This window comes from Salarias fasciatus, chromosome 14 (genome assembly GCF_902148845.1).
Source record: "Salarias fasciatus chromosome 14, fSalaFa1.1, whole genome shotgun sequence".
Taxonomy (NCBI): Eukaryota; Metazoa; Chordata; class Actinopteri; order Blenniiformes; family Blenniidae; genus Salarias; species Salarias fasciatus.
In genome coordinates this window covers 2,600,303-2,617,201 of record NC_043758.1, presented here as the reverse complement: position 1 = coordinate 2,617,201, position 16,899 = coordinate 2,600,303, and the positions used below count along the sequence as shown (strand labels likewise).

The following is a 16,899-nucleotide window of genomic DNA, read 5'->3' as shown; positions in this document are numbered from 1 at the left end:
GGCGGAGTTTAGCAGCCTATTGGCTGTTATGGAGGAAAGGGACGGGAGCTCGCTTCTGATTGGCTGTTCTGGAGACAAGGGGCGGGTGTTTGCTTCCTATTGGCTGATCCAGAGGAGGCGGGCGGATTCGGTTTGAAGCGGGGGTCCCGCCGCAGTGTTGGTGCCGTTGGTTCGTTTGGTTCTGGTGCGGTACCATGTCGGAGGGTCCGGGCTCCGGGACGTTCCCCTCGAGAGACAACAAGAGGCTGTCGACTGGGAGAAGCAGCTCCAGAAAGAGCTCCGGCGGCCGGGTAAAGTAGCCATAGCGGACCGGGGAGATAGCTCCAGCTGACCGGGGAGATAGCTCCAGCGGACCGGGGAGATAGCTCCAGCGGACCGGGGAGATAGCTCCAGCGGACCGGGTAAATAGGTCTCGAGCCCTCGTGGCGTCAGCGGTTCCGTTCGTGGTTCCGGACAGCAGCATTACGCCGGTGTCATGAGACAGACCGTGTCCCCTCTCGTGAGCCCCCCAGCACAGACCGGAAGTCCCGCTATGAGCCAGAAAGCAGCCTTTAGAAGCAAAGACCTCGCAGTTTACAGTCCATCCACACTCCTGAAGGCTGTCTGTCTCTCTCCAGGTGACTTTGGAGAAAGTTCTGGGCATCAGCTCGGTGAGCAGCAGCGCTCTGAGTTGTGACCCCAAATCTGGGACCATCGCCTATCCGGCAGGGTAAGCCCCGCCCCCTCACCTCACCTGGACTGCCAGGCCACGCCTCTGCCGCTGAAGGTGGAACCCTGTCTGTGTTTTTCAGCTGCGTCATCGTTTTGCTTCACCCCAAGAAAAACGAACAGAGTCACATCATCAACACCAGCAGGTACCAGACCCCCCAGATCCTCCTACCCTCCCCAATTCCCCCATCCTTGCCCCCTATCCTCCACGCCCCCCAGATCCTTAAGTCCTCCTCAACAGCCTCCACTCCTCCCAGATCCTCCCTGTTCCTGCATATCCTTTCTTTTTTCAGGAATCCTTTCAGTGCTGTGGCTTTCTCTCATGATGGGAAACATCTGGTTACTGGAGAGGTGAGTGAGAACCGCTGCCTTCAGCTGGAGACCTCTGGAATACACCTGTAACTGTGTGTGTGTGTGTGTGTGTGTGTGTCTCAGAGTGGCCACAAGCCCTGTGTGTGTGTGTGGGAGGTCTCTGGAGCTCCGGTCGCTGACGTCCAGGCTCATAAACATGGAGTTTCCTGCGTGGCGTTCTCCACCAACGGCAGCTACATCATCTCCGTGGGACACCAGCATGACATGAACGTCAGTGTGTGGGACTGGAGGGTGAGGACACACACACACACACACACACTTATTCAGAAACCATGTGGGACTGCTATAACTCTATATGTCTCTCTGTCCGTCCACAGAGAGGTTTCATCATCGCCTCTAACAAAGTGTCCAGTCGAGTCCTCAGTGTCTCCTTCTCTGAGGACAGCAGCTACTTTGTGACTGCAGGAAAAAGACACGTCAAGTTCTGGTATTTGGACGCCTCCAAAGACCGGCAGGTAAAGGGACCAATCAGCCGGGGTCGACCCGGTCGACCCGCCGCGGGGTTGACCTCAGTGCCGTCTCTGCCTCCAGGTCAGCAGCACCGTGCCTCTGACTGGTCGGTCAGGGTTGCTAGGCGACCACAGGAACAGCGAGTTCAGCGGCGTGGCATGTGGGCGGGGCCAGATGGCGTCCAGCACCTACTGCGTCACCACCTCCGGTCTGCTGTGTGTGTTCAGCAGCAGCCGAGAGATGGAGTCCTGGATCGACCTGAAGGTAGGGGTGTGTGGTGTGTGTGTGTGTGTGTGTGTGTGTGTGTGTGTGTGTGTGTGTGTGTGTGTGTGTGTGTGTGTGTGTGTGTGTGTGTGTGTGTGTGTGTGTGTGTGTGTGTGTGTGTGTGTGTGTGGTGTGTGTGTGTGTGTGTGTGTGTGTGTGTGTGCGTTGCAGACGTCCTCCTCCAGCTGTGTGTGTGTGTGTGCGTTGCAGACGTCCTCCTCCAGCTGTGTGTGTGCGTGTTGCAGACGTCCTCCTCCAGCTGTGTGTGTGTGTGTGCGTTGCAGACGTCCTCCTCCAGCTGTGTGTGTGTGTGTGCGTTGCAGACGTCCTCCTCCAGCTGTGTGTGTGTGTTGCAGACGTCCTCCTCCAGCTGTGTGTGTGTGTTGCAGACGTCCTCCTCCAGCTGTGTGTGTGTCAGTGAGGACTGGGTCTTCTGTGGTTGTTCTGACGGAGTCATCAGAGTCTTCAGCAGCCGCAACCTGACCTACATCAGTACGCTGCAGCGCCCCCACAGGCTGGGAGGGGAGCTGAGCAACTGCAGCCCGAACAGGAAGAGGTCTGGGGAGAGGAGCAGGAGCAGCTTTTATTTTGATACCACAGAGTTCAACTAATCTCTCTCTCTCTCTCTCTCTCTCTCTCTCTCTCTCTCTCTCTCTCTCTCTCTCTCTCTCTCTCTCTCTCTCTCTCTCTCTCTCTCTCTCTCTCTCTCTCTCTCGCCCTCAGCCCAGGCGCTCAGTACCCTGACTCTCTGGCTCTGACCTTTGACCCTGCTGCCGGCCTTCTGACCTGTGTGTACAGTGACCACAGTGTGTATGTGTGGGACGTCCGAGACGTGAGGAAGGCCTCCAGAGTCTACTCGGCGCTGTACCACAGCGGCTGTGTGTGGGGCGTGGAGGTCAGTGTCGCCACGGAGACCAGTGGGCGGAGACATGAGGACTGAGGCGGGGTACACTCAGAGAGAGTGTGTGTGTGCGTGTGCGTGTGCGTGTGTGTGAGACAGGTGTGTCCGCAGCTGCTGGACGTGTCTCAGGCTCGTCTCCCTCCGTCCTCGTTCTTCACCTCTTCCTCTGACAACACAATCAGGCTGTGGAACATCGAGTCACGCAGACAACACACACAGCTCAGCAGCAACGTGAGTACACACACACACACACACACACACACACACACACACACACACACACACACACACACACACAATCCCATTCTTGTCATCTTGTCGCATACATTTGGGAGCCATGGCACTGAGCATCATGGGAAACACCACCAATTTAACTGTCCACACTAGGAGAAGCCATGTGCCAGGGCTACTGGGGGGGCAACCCCCCCCCCCCCCCCCCCCCCCACAAACCCCACCCGATAACTAAAACCTCAGTCTTGTCCTGGTTGAGCTGCAGGAAATTCACTGACATCCATGACTTGATGTCTGAAAAACAGTTAAAAAGAGTTTCTATTGGCCCTGAGTCATCAGGAGACACGGCGATGAACAGCTGAGTGTCATCAGTGTAGCTATGGAAACTGATGCCATGTCTCCTGATGACATCCCCAACAGGAAACATGTAGAGGTTAAAAAGAATGGGACCTAAAATTGAGCCTTGGGGAACCCCACACCTAATTCCATGGATTCCTGAGGAACAAGTATCCAAACTTACATAAAAACATCGATCTGTGAGATCAGAACTGAACCAGTTAAGAACAGAACCAGAGAGGCCCACCAGGTGACTCAGTCTATTTATTAAAATGCGGTGGTCTACTGTGTGGAAAGCGGCGCTCAGGTCCAGCAGAACCAACACCGTGAGCTTTTTATTGTCTAAATTAGGCCTGTGCGGTATACTGGTTTGTACCGAATACTGGTTTTTATTTTCGTTATGATATGAATTTTTCATATACCGCAATACCGGTGAACAGCCCAAACAAAGTCCGGAACGCGCGCGGCGGGAAAGTGTTTCAGCAGGGACCCATTTCACTGCTGCACACCAACAACACAGCGTGCTGTTGGCTGCCTGCAAGAGCTGTCAAAGTGAAGCACACGCTGTTTACCCAGAGGAACTACCGTATTGGCCCGAATATAAGACGATGTTTTTTTTTCAGAAATTGCATCCTCAAAAGTGGGGTCGTGTTATAATCGCGGACTTACGGTAGATGGTCAATACGCGAGCGAGTGGAGCGATGAAATGAGGTCAAATGATCTGATGAAAAATGGCGGATCATCTGGAACAAAGGGGCTGAACGCTGGACAACTGAGCAACAACAGAGGAGAAGTTATGATACCAACTTTAAACTGATGGTGATCAACGCAGCAGAGTCATCAAACTACTGCCAAGCCGCCAGGAGATCTGGTGGAGCAGAGCCTCGTTCTTACTGGAGAGCACAGAAAAAACACTACAGATGCTAACGCTATGAGAAAAGCTTTCCGTGGTCCTGAGAGCGACGCTTCAGAGAGACTGATAGAAGGGTGAGTGAATACGTCACTGAAAAACGGAAAGACGGAATGTCCACCACCAGAGCCTGATTCAGCTGAAGGAACTGGGAAGTTATTTACATCATTTATGCAGTTTTGACCCCTTGAGGCTTCTTATTTGTTGCTTATTGTTTCTTATTTTGAGAAAGAGAATATATTTTTATTCAATACTGTAGTAATATTTTTTCATTTTGTATCTCGTGAAATGTTATCTCAGTTGTGAGTTTTTGAGTTTATAATAATTATATAATAAAAAGTTGTTTTATGAGTGACCTTACTGTCTTCAGCATTTTTTTTTTTTTTTCACAAAATGATCTTTGAAAAATAGGGGTTGTGTTATAATCGGAGTCGTCTTATATTCAGGCCAATACGGTAATAACAAAAGGAGGAGCCACGTCTGTGGTTTGGAAGTTTTTTGGCTTTAAAAGGTCAGACATGGATCAAACAACTATCTTTTGCAAATGCTGTCAAGCAGAAGTGGTAGCCTGCGGTGCTAACACTAGCCGTTAGCTTCACCACCTTAGCCGAAAACAGGTTTTAGAGTACCAGGAATGTCATAAACTAAGATCCACACCCTCCACATCCACAGCTCAATCTGCAGCAGCAGTCAGACGTCCCTTCAAGATGCGTTCGCTAAAGGGACTGCATATGAGGAAAAAAAAAACCAAAACAAGCAGCAGGTCAAGATAACATCGCAATCACGCAATCTGGACATGAAAAAAAAACAAGCCACAGTGTGACACGTTTTTCACGTTGGAGCGACCTGCTTGTGGGTGGAGCCGGGGCCGCCTGGAGGAGGAGGTCCGAGGTCGGCCCGGCTGTAGATGCGGTGAGAACACGGTCGCTCCCGGGTCCAGCCAGCTTTCCTCGTTTGCCGCACTTTTGTCCGTGTGAGGCTTCCGTAGCGCACGACACGAACTGTTATTCTGAGCGCGCACGTCGAGCACGGCGGAGAGGAGAGCCGGTCTTCCTTCTGAAAGTCGGCGATTTGTACGGCCTGCAGAAAAATCATGTCCAACAGAACCACCGTTCTTCTGGCTGCGTTCCGTCTGCAGAACGGAATCACCGCAGCACCGTCTGCGGTGCCTCTGCAGTCCGCTGGAGGAGGTTGCCAGATATGTCGCTCTCGTGCCATAAACCTGTTTAACGCAATAGAAAGTAGCCAAACCGCCATCTCGGTTGAAAATGCACGTTAAAACCGTATTTGTGTAATTAAAAAAAAAAAAACTTCATAAACACATCATTTCATCAACCCGTCAGACGTGTTCAAAAAAGAAGCTTGATTTGGTGGAAACCTGCCCAATCTGGCAACACAGAGCTGCTCAGAGAGCTGTTTTATGCAATTTTGGAGCTGTTTGACTTTCCTGCAGTGACGAGGTACAAAACCGTTTATTCTTCTAAAGCATATAATGACTGCATCATGTTGTTTGTTCTGTATTCTAGAAGAAGTAGAAAAATAGAATATTAAGGCAAAAACACGACACAGCTTTTATTTCTAAATCACTTATTTTGGGACACGTATTGCGTTTCCTTCCGGCACCGACTTGCTTCTGTCTGGTTTGACGCCCCTTCGGTTTGACGGTGAGAACACCATTCAGTTATTTATGAGGAGGCTGATTTACTAATTCACACTTCCCAGTAGGGGTCCTGGCTCGACTCAACTCGGTGTGAACACAGCCCTAAGATAAGCTCATAAATACCTTTTTTGTGTCTGTGCGTCCAGTGGCTGGATCCCAGCTGTTAGCATCGTAGTTAGCTTAGCTCAATTACTGCACTGTAAAGAATTTCACTGTAAAAAAACAGTAAAATACTGGCAGCAAGGACGCCAGTAATTTACTGTTTTTTTTACAATGCACCTACTGTAATTTAATTTCACAGTATAGTACTGTATTTGAATTACAGTATATTAAAGTAGGATAACAGTGGGTGGGTGGTAATTTTACAGTGCATGTACTGTTATTTATTTTAGCAGTATACTACTGTATCTTGGATTACAGTAAATCACAGTAAGATAACTGTGTTATGGTCATTTTAGTATACAACCAGTTTTTTCACAAAGCATAATAAATCTGCTATTTTACATTTAATTTTTACAAATCCCCACAAATTAAAAAAGTAGCTTATAACATCATACAGGGCTTTTGAAATTCTGGACTCAACCTGGAAACATGTCCATCCATACCTCATGTTTGTCACCACAGCAGGTAACATCCACAAGTCCTACTATTAACACCGAAGACATTACTTTTATTTTATTTCACTTAAATTGTGCACCTTCTTGGCTTGTGCTTCTACCAGCCGATCACAAACGCGTCCAATCAACTGAATAAAAGTAGCAGGTTAAGCTAGCGGAGGAGACGGAGGAGAGAGCGAACAATGCAACGACCTCTCACTCTGATGCTGTTTTCAAGAATCAAGAACTGACAGAACAGAGCGCTCACACTAACGATGTTTTCCAGAATAATCCTAAGTGAGCTGATTTAATGTTGATAAGATGTTATTGCCAATCCTTCCTGAACTCTGAACTTGAATAAAAATCAGATCAGACCTTTAAGTAGCAAGTTTGAGACCCCCAGGTATAAAACACAGGAGAATGTATTTTCCATAACATTGTTGTACTTTAATACAAACCCTCCGCAGACTGTATAATACTAATAACATTTACAACATTTGTACTACAAAAAGAAAAGGTATTCCATTACCTATTTGGAAGACATTATCCATAATAAAACCCTCAATGAAAGATTTTACTAATGAGCATAAATTCAGACACTGCATTAAAATAACATCAAGAACTGTGAAACAGAACAGTCCAGCTGGTGAACAAGTCTTTTGTACATGTAGATGTGAACAATAACAAGTGGAGAAAGGGAAGAGAAAGAGAAAGACAGAGTGAACAGTGAGAGTACTTGACTGCAGCATTTGGCCGGACGTCCTCCATCACCGGCGACTTGTGCCTGTAAAACAAACAAAAATTAGCAACACAACGTCACTGGTAAAATATAAAAATGTGAAAGAGACTAGTGGAGGGAGAGAAAGAAGTATAAGTATGAGGGGACAGAAAAGGGCCAGAGCAATAAACTTTTCAAGGGAGAGAGAAAATAAAACGTGTGGAGAAGAGAAAACAGCAAGAGACCAAGGAGAGAGTGGTTAATCTGTCGTTACAGTTTAGGGAGGGAGGTTTCCTCTTACTTGGGCTGAGTTACAGAGCTTGCTTTGCCAACTTGAGCAGCCTGACCAGGTGAAACAGACCTAATGAAATACAATAGGCTATTATTTATAATGTCAACTGTTCAATAATCATGCAGACAAACAATCCTGGACACTGACAGTAGTTTGAGATTAAAAATAAGTTTACCTCTTTGAAGTCCACATGGAGAGCTTGAATGATGAAGAAGTCGTGCTGTCCAAAGTCAGGTTCAGGAATATCCTGTCACGTCTTCTCACTCAAAAATAACTTGAGTAATGTGAAAAGTTTGATTAATAATGAAGTGTGGCATCAAAACAGAAACATAAGTCCATAATTATCCGTAAGATGCTGATGGATAGTGACACGACTTGTGAAGGAATATGGCGCCCATCTCCACCGCTTGACAGAAAATACTGTTTTATACTGTTAAATTACAGTGATCTACTGTTATTGTTAACTGACTGATTTTACCATTAATTTACATGCTGTGGATGGATATTTAACAGTACTTTCACAATTATAATAAAAAACAGTAAGACACTGTTGTAAATTCACTGTAAATTTACAGAAATTTGTTACAGTGTGGAGGTGAAGAGGAGACAGAGCCAGACTGATGAAAGTGGACAAAATCCTCCTTCCAGTGGTCCAGAGGACAGCGTATTAGCATGTGAACTAAATCTGAATGCTTATAAAACATTTTAAAAGATGTGTTTTCTTTTCAATCCGTTAAAATAATATGTTGATACACACAGATCTGCACAACCATAGTGCTCCGCGGAAGGATATACCGGCGCACAGCGGCTGAGTCTATGGCTTCTACTGCTGTGCGCCGGTATATCCTTCCGCGGAGCACTGCGCATGCGCAGTGCTCCGCGGAAGGATATACAATGGGGGAAATAAGTATTGAACGCATTAACTGTTTTGTCATTACATTTATTTCCAAAGATGCAATTCATGTGACATTTCTTCCAGACACTGGTATTAACTCAAATAATCCACACATGAAAAGAAATCACAACATTCAAATCCATAAATAGTGATTATGTGGAATTAAGTGCAATAACACAGGAAAAAAGTATTGAACACACTATCTGAGACTCGTTTAATACTTTGTGGAGAAGGCTTTGTTTGCAATGACTGCTTCCAGACGCTTGTTGTATGTATGAACTAATCGCCCACACTGCTCAGGTGTGATTTTTGCCCATTCCTCCGCACAGATTGTCTTCAAATCCTGAATATTCTTTGGTGCCCTCTGGTGAACCCTTATCTTTAGTTCTTTCCACAAATGTTCGATCGGATTTAAGTCAGGTGATTGACTGGGCCATTCTAACACATTGATTTTCTTTTTTTTAAACCATTCGAGAGTCAACTTGCCGTGTGCTTCGGATCGTTGTCCTGTTGAAAGGTCCAGCCCCGTCTCATCTTCTTCATCCTGGTGGATGGCAGGAGGTTCATCTCAAGAATTTGCCGATAGATGTTTCCATTCATTGCTCCTTCAATTATATGAAGTCTGCCAGTACCACGAGATGAGAAACAACCCCATGCCATGATGTTTCCACCACCAAACTTCACTGTTGGTATAGTGTTATTTGGGTGATGTGCAGTGCCATTTCTCCTCCAAACATGGTGTGTAGTATGACAGCCAAAAAGTTCAATTTTGGTCTCATCTGACCAGACAACATTCTCCCAGTATTCCACAGGCTTATCCAGATGCTGTTTAGCAAACTTTAGACGAGCTTCAACATGCCTTTTTTTGAGGAACGGAGTCTTGCGGGCTGAGCGTCCATAGAGGCCATGGCGGTGGAGTGCATTGCCTATCGTTTTCTCTGTAACACTTGTACCTGCTGCCTCCATGTCTTGCTGGAGTGCTTTCCGGGTGGTCCTTGGCTCTTTGAGAACTCTTCTGACCATCTTTCTGACTCCCTGGTCAGAAATCTTGCGAGGAGCTCCTGTGCGCGGCCTGTTGATGATAAGGTGATGCTTCTTCCACTTGCGGATAATGGCCCCAACGGTGCTTTCTGGAATACTCAGATTCTTTCAGATAAGTCTGTAACCAGTTCCATTCTGATGCTGAGCAACAATCAGGCTGCGAAGGTCTTGAGAGAGCTCCTTGCTATTACCCATCATGAGATGTGTCTTGTTTGACTACTTGGTGAAAAAACAACCTGTTTATAGGGCCATCAATTAGCACTAACCCAGCTGATGTTGGTTTGCACTTATAGGAAGTACAAAAACTAATTACTTTCAGGTGTGAGATGGTATGGTGCCTTTCCTTGACAAACTATACAGCTTTCCCATGGTGTGTTCAATACTTTTTTCCTGTGTTATTGCACTTAATTCCACATAATCACTATTTATGGATTTGAATGTTGTGATTTCTTTTCATGTGTGGATTATTTGAGTTAATACCAGTGTCTGGAAGAAATGTCACATGAATTGCATCTTTGGAAATAAATGTAATGACAAAACAGTTAATGCGTTCAATACTTATTTCCCCCATTGTACCGGCGCACAGCGGCTGAGTCTATGGCTTCTACTGCTGTGCGCCGGTATATCCTTCCGCGGAGCACTGCGCATGCGCAGGTCTGCGTGTATCAAAACGTTATTTTAACTGATTGAAAAGAAAACACGTTTTTTTCAAAACTTTATTGAGGGTTGCAAGAACAAAATGGTAGTGATACATTTTATGTGAAATCAAAATGGGAAACGGAACTAAACATCACATTGTCAGGGTTGGCTTGCAATGTGCTCCACACAACATACATCTACAAGTTCTAAAAGGTGGAGGAAATTTGGGTGGAAAAGTTTAATACGGTTCTTTATAACTCCTCACACCACTAACAAATTTAAGGGGCTCAATCAACAATGTTGGAGACAGTGTGGGGTCACTGGTGCCAATCACGCTCATATTTTTTGGTCTTGTACTCACTTAAATCAATTTTGGGTCAATGTTTTTTCAATAGTTGATGACATTTTGATTTATAATGTTCCAAAGGATGTTATGATTTTTGTACTTGGTTTGCTTCCCCCAGAGACTAGAAGAGAAGATAAATATATTTTGAAAATTCTTATAATGGCCTCCAAGAAAGCGATAACAAGGAACTGGCTTAAAAAGGATCCCCCAGAAGTGGAACAATGGCTGGAAATCATTGAAGACGTTTACTTAATGGAGAGGCTGACTTTTTATCTACAACTTCGTGGCTACATCTTTGAAAAACGCTGGTCTAAATGACATGCTTACAAAAAAAGGATCAGGAGAAGACTGAATCGGACTTGACCCCCATGGTCCAAATGCAGTCTTGTTTAATTTGTTTAATTCCATTATTTTTCCTCTTTTTCATAATGTGAGACAGTACCCATTTTTTATTTTCTGTTCATGTTCGTGTGTGTTTATTAAAATGGAAGAAAACAATAAGAAATAAAGAAAAGAAAACACGTCTTTTAAAATGTTTTATAACCATTGGGATTTACTTCACGTGCTAATACGCCGTCCCCTGGACCACTGGAAGGAGGATTTTGTCCACCTTCGTCAGTCCGCCTTTGTCTCCCATTCACCGCCAGCAATTGAGCTAAGCTAACTACGATGCTAACAGCTGGGATCCAGCCACTGGGCGCAGAGACACAAAAAAAGGTATTTATGAGCTTGTCTCACTTTGTCAATGATAGGGAAAGGGCGTGGGTCCAAAATGTTCAGAGTATTCCTTTAAAAACCAGTCTTTCTAAAACTTTACTTAAAAATGGTGAGTTGGATTCAGGTCTGTAGTTATTAAGAACGTTAGGGTGTAAATTGCTCCTCTTCAGAAGAGGCTTCCCCGCCGCCGTAGAAACCCGTCTGAAGAGAGCAGTTCATGATATTTAAAATCTGTTCCTCAAAGAATCCATGCAAAGGTTTTAGAAGGAGGAGAGGAACCGGGGGTTTTTATGGTCTGAGATCAGTTTGGAGAAGTGGGAAGTTCAGGCCTGTTTATCCGCGTTCTCATACATTTTGAGTTGTTGCTGTAAAATGTCCTAATGAACAGTTGGTTTCGATTCCCTCCACCTCCTCCCAGCTCTCCTGCAGCTTCGTGTTAAAGTTCTGATGGTGTCGTTTCTCCTCGGAGGGAGGCCGTTCCTCTTTACTGTTCCGGTTAAAAGTGGAGCTGCTGGACTTCACTTCACTGTTCAAATCATCAGCGATAAAATGGCAGGGTGCAGGTCAGATCCCAGCAGGACTGCTCTGGAACATCTGGAACCTGCAGCCACTGCACCGGTCTCACTGGGGCCCCCTGCTGGTGACAACTGCTGACGTTAAAAAAACACAGCAGTGGACGCACTCAGTGTTTCAGAACAGGAGCAGTCCTGAGTGCTCAGCGTTCCTGGATATTATCATAGTGTGTGTGTGTGTCTCTCTGTGTGTGTGTCAGGACCTGCTGAGGGTCTTGTACGTCGGTGACCAGTTGCAGGCTGATGGGAAGGCGGCAGGGGCTGATGGGAAGGCGGCAGGGGCTGATGGGAAGGCGGCAGGGGCTGATGGGAAGGCGGGGATCAGAGTTCTGAGGATCAGTCCTGATGGACGACACCTGGCTGCAGGAGACCGCTGTGGAAACCTGAGGTGAGCTGCCACACAAGCACGCACGCACGCACACCCTGCTCGACTGATCTGTGTGTGTGTGTGTGTGTGTGTGTGTGTGTGTTCGCAGGGTCTTTGATCTGGCCTCCCTGGACCAGCTGGTGATCATCGAAGCTCACGACTCGGAGGTCCTCTGTGTGGACTTCTCGCCGCCGTCCTCAGGTGAGGACTGCTCTGAGCTGCCTGTCTGCTTCAGGTACGGCAACACGGCTGGAGACAAGTGTGTGTGTGTGTGTGTGTGTGTGTGTGTGTGTGTGTCAGGGCTCCGGCTGCTGGCCTCGGGCAGCAGGGATCGGCTCGTCCACGTCTTCAACATGGAGAACGGCTTCAGGGTGGAGCAGACCCTCAGCGACCACTCCGCCGCCGTCACTGCAGTCAAGTTCACAGGTTCGAACCCCGCGGCAGGACGTCTCGCCGTGGGTACGAGTCGGTGTGTGAGGCTCGTGTGTGTGTGTGTGTGTGTGTGTTGCAGACGCTGGCCCCGGGCTGAGCCTGGTGAGCTGTGGAGCTGATAAGAGTCTGTACTTCCAGACGGCTGCTCAGGTTCTGCTCTCCGTTCCGACTGCCGCTCAGGCTAAGAGTGGTGTTAAAAAAACTGAGACACACGCCTGTGCGTGTGTGTGTGTGTGCGCGTGCGTGTGCGCTCCTCAGGTGTCGGGCAGGGCTCGCTTCTCTCGCAGTCACCAGGTGAAGGAGAAGATCAGTCTGAACGACATGGACCTGCTGCAGAGGCAGGCCGCCGTGGCCTGTCAGGACCGGACCGTCCGGTGAGGGGGCGGGGCTGAGGGGGGAGGGGCGGGGCTAATGAGGGGCGGGGCTGGTGGGGCTGACCTGTTCTGTGTTCTCAGGGTTTACACTGTGGAGACAGGGAAGCTGAAGAAGGTTCTGAGAGGCTCATCAGGAAACAACGGATCCCTGCTGAAGGTAACATCCTCCTCTTCATCCTCCTCTCCCTCTTCATCCTCCTCTTCATCCTCTTCATCTTCCTCCTCTTCATTCTCCCTTTCATCCTCCCCCGCATCTTCTTCATCCTCCTCTTCTTCATCCTCCTTCTCCTCGTCCTCCTCATCCTCCTCTTCATCCTCCTCCTCCTCTTCATCCTCTTCCTCCTCCTCTTCATCCTCTTCCTCCTCCTCTTCATCCTCCTCCTCCTCCTCCTCAGGTTCAGGTCGACTCCTCGGGTTCGTTCTTCGCCACCAGCTGTTCTGATAAAAGCATCAACATTTTCGACTCCGAGTCAGAAGAGTGTGTGAGCACGCTGTGGGGACACTCAGGTGAGACACACACACACACACACACACACAAACACACACACAAACACACACACACACACACACACACTCTCAGGTGAGAGAGACATACTGTCTGGGAGGCATACAAGTGTGTGTGTGTGTGTGTCCTCAGAGGTCGTCACCTGCATGAGGTTCACTGAGGACTGCAGACACCTGGTCACTGTGTCGGGCGACAGGTAGGACTGTCGTGTGTGTGTGTGTGTGTGTGTGTGTGTGTGTGTGTGTGTGTGTGTGTGTGTGTGTGTGTGTGTGTGTGTGTGTGTGTGAGAGTGACACAGTGTGTGTTGTGTCCAGTTGTGTGTTTGTGTGGCAGCTGGACCATCAGATGAGCAGCACCATGAGGAAGAGGCGGGGCCTCAGATCCGTCGCTGCACCTGCTGACCAGCAGCACATCAGGTGAGAGGCCGGCCACACACACACACACACACACACACACACACACACTGAGCTCAGTGGGATGGTTGCTTCTTGCTCCAGGAGGGAGACCTTCATCGTCCCCCATCAGCTGCCTCACCCGGTGGAGGAGGAGGAGGAGGAAGGGGGAGGAGTCAAGACTCCACGCCGGTTTGAGCCTGCGTCAGGTGAGTTTGATTCTGGCCCGGCGTCGCCCCGCCGGCCCGGTAACGTTGGTAAACACCGACCACCTCTTCTGTTTCAGACGTTGAGCGGAAGCAGAACCTCCAGAACCGTCAGAGCCTTCCTCACTGGCTCCACAGGCTGGTCAGTGCTTCCTCACGAGGCTCCGCCCCTCCAGCCCCTCCCACACTCATGTGTGTGTGTGCGTGTGTGTGTGTGCAGGTTGCGGACGGCACACTCTCCCCCTTCACCCCCTGGCCGGACCCGGAGCGTCAGCAGGTTCGATGCCGGTGGGTGAGGTCAGTGGACAGCCCCGTGGTCTACTCCTCCTCCTCAGTCTGCCCAGCGGAGGAGGAGGAGGAGGAGGAGGAGGAGGAGGAGGAGGAGGAGGAGGAAGAGGAGGAGGAGGAGCTGCTCCACCCTCACAGCCTGCTGGCTGACCTGGACCAGGTGAGTCTGCCGTGCAATGCTGGACCCTGCTGGTCTGGGCCTGATGCGGACTCTGCTGGTCTCTGCTGGTCTGTGCGGTCCTCAGGTGCTGCAGACTGACCCTGGACATCAGAGCACCTTCATCATCCACCCGGGGACCCCCAGCAGCCGCAGGTGAGCTCTCGTCTGTCTCTGGTCTCTGTGGGCCGCCTGTCCTCCCAGACTGCAGAAACCGGACCCTGACTGGACCTGATGTCCCTGCTGGAGGGGGGACAGTGAGACAGACGACCGGTCCTCCCGTGTCCTGCTTGGTTCTGACTCTGTCCCTCTTGTCCCTCTTGTCCCTCTTGTCCCTCTTGTCCGTCCTGCAGCTGTCAGCAGAGTTCAGATTCTGACGAGTCCACAGGAGGACTGGAGCGGTCGCAGGACGACGGTGAGCGCCGGTTTTGCGGTCTCCCCATAGCGGGCGGCGCCGTGCGCGGCCCCGGGCGGAGGTGGGCGGCGGTCCTCCGAAGGGCCAGCGCCCACATCCTGCGGAACGGCGGCGCGCAGGTCGCAGCCCTCACGCAGCACTTACACACCCATTGAAGTCACTGAAGTCGCAGCAGAGCGCCCTCTGCCTGCGCGAGGCTGCGTCGCGCGTCCGCCCGCCGTCCAGGTCTGTTTTTGCCGGAGGCGCAGCGGAGCTGGAGTCAATTTCCCATAATGTCAAAGCAGCAACAGGAAAGCAAAAGAGTCCAACATCCGGTTTATCAAACAATTTACTACAAAAGTTGACTACTGGAGAGCAGCATGGTGGACGAAGAGAAACTGATCCTGGAGGAGCAAGAGCACTAAGTCCTCTCTGACACCAGTCATCCTGTTCATGAAGACACCAGCAGGAAGGAGAACACTCGACGTGAGTGGTCAGGAAATTGTAGCGGTATAAAGTTCAAACATGTTTCCATGGAGATCGTCATGGAAACATAATCCCACGCATGCGCTGAGCGCAGCTCTGGTCAAAAGGCGGAGTGCGGTGACGCAGCGCCGCATCCGGTGGGCGCTCTAGTACGCTGCGGGCTTCGCGGCCGCTCCGGGCCGCAGACCTGCGCTCGGCGTGACGCGTTTCCCCGCTCCAGCAGACGGAGGCTCTCTGAGTGGCAGCAGCTCTCTGGACAGTTTGGACGACGGCTGTGAAGACACTCTGACCTCCAGCCTGAGCGACGGTAAACGCCACACCTCCTCCTCCTCCTCCTCCTCCTCCTCCTCCTCCTGCTGACCTCCGACCTCTGACCCCACAGAGAAGTTTGACACCGACCTGAGGAGCCTGCAGTCGCCGGATCAGCTGCACTTCCTGAACCCCCGCCTCAGCGTCTCCACCCGCTTCCTGTCCCGCTTCCAGGACAGATGCAGGTAACCTCTGACCTCCGCTTCTGTCCCTCGGCGGGGGTCGTCACGGAGGACGGAGTGTAACCTGCTGTCGCCCGGTTACAGACGGCAGGTCGTGACCTCTCACGCGAGGTCACCGGACGAGGTCGGCAGCGTCGACGTCACTCTGACCAATCAAGACCAAACCCTGATCCCAAGCCCCGCCCCCACAGCCCCGCCCCTCATCGCCGGGGACATCAGCAGCTGCTCGACAGGTACGAATATCCTGTCAACAAACACCTTAAGGATCATGTAAACAAGTTCCCCATCCGCGTTCTGCTCTGACCGGGTCAATCGCCACGGTAACGGCTAACATGCTTAACCAGGTAAACATGGGTTAAACAGACAGGTTGAGTTTCAGGTAAACATCTCAGGATCTGTTTGTTTCAGGGAACAAAGTCTGATTTGTAGAATCTGATGAAGGGGAATGTGATTTCTTAAACAGATGATTTCTCAGCTGCTGATTGGTCTATCTTGGCCCCGCCCACCTCCTCGCCTCTGACAGACAGACCCTGCCCTCCTCTGGCTGATAACCCCGCCTGCTACAACGAGGAGGAGGAGGAGCACCAGGAGCACCAGGGCCTCCTGCTGCAGGCTGCACAGGTCATGGAGGAGCTGAAGGCGACCGCCCGACGAGCGCGCCACATTTTTCAACAGGTTCGATTCCCGAGAGGAATTAAAACGTAGAGTTTTTAACACAGATCATTTATCCTGACAAACGTTTTCCAGCTGGGAGCGTCTTCGCCCGCCGGTTCACCGTGGCTCCGCCGCACGGCGTCCGTCCTCGCCCTGCTCCGCGATCTGGACCAAGGTGCCTCGGAGCCGGTGGACTGCGGCGCCCCCAGTGGTCAGCTGCAGGACAACACCGCCTGAGGACGGCTGTATATGTACATGTGGAATTTGTAAAATAGAATAAAAATTAAAAAAAAAAAGAAAACCTGTTTTCTTTTTTTTTAATTTTTAAAAAGTTTTCTTAATTTCAGAACTTTTTCACAAAGCTAAGACACTTTTTTTCTTTAGTGTAAGCATGTAATGTTTGCCTGAACTGAGGTCAATAAATGTCTGATCATCAGATAAACTTCTCCCTTCAGCCTCGTTCAAGTTTCTCTTTCGTTTTTGTTTCGTCTACCGAAGCCTGCGG

At 49.6% G+C, this 16,899-nt stretch overlaps 1 protein-coding gene across 1 annotated transcript; it reads left to right on the top strand.

Annotated features, from left to right (window-relative positions):
• The first annotated feature begins 155 nt into the window (after positions 1-155).
• Positions 156-16,735, top strand: wdr62 (WD repeat domain 62). The gene is made up of 29 exons (XM_030108315.1): positions 156-290; positions 618-709; positions 792-854; positions 1,002-1,059; positions 1,144-1,311; positions 1,398-1,535; positions 1,612-1,794; positions 2,184-2,350; positions 2,518-2,689; positions 2,795-2,926; positions 11,849-12,036; positions 12,125-12,216; positions 12,316-12,441; positions 12,527-12,597; positions 12,706-12,821; positions 12,903-12,978; positions 13,217-13,328; positions 13,459-13,522; positions 13,641-13,742; positions 13,824-13,927; positions 14,005-14,066; positions 14,145-14,372; positions 14,458-14,525; positions 14,723-14,784; positions 15,470-15,556; positions 15,632-15,743; positions 15,825-15,973; positions 16,204-16,415; positions 16,488-16,735. Exons 1-29 carry the CDS (start codon positions 195-197, stop codon positions 16,629-16,631), a joined length of 3,444 nt encoding a protein of 1,147 aa, XP_029964175.1. The 5' UTR covers positions 156-194; the 3' UTR covers positions 16,632-16,735.
• The last annotated feature ends 164 nt before the right edge of the window (positions 16,736-16,899 follow it).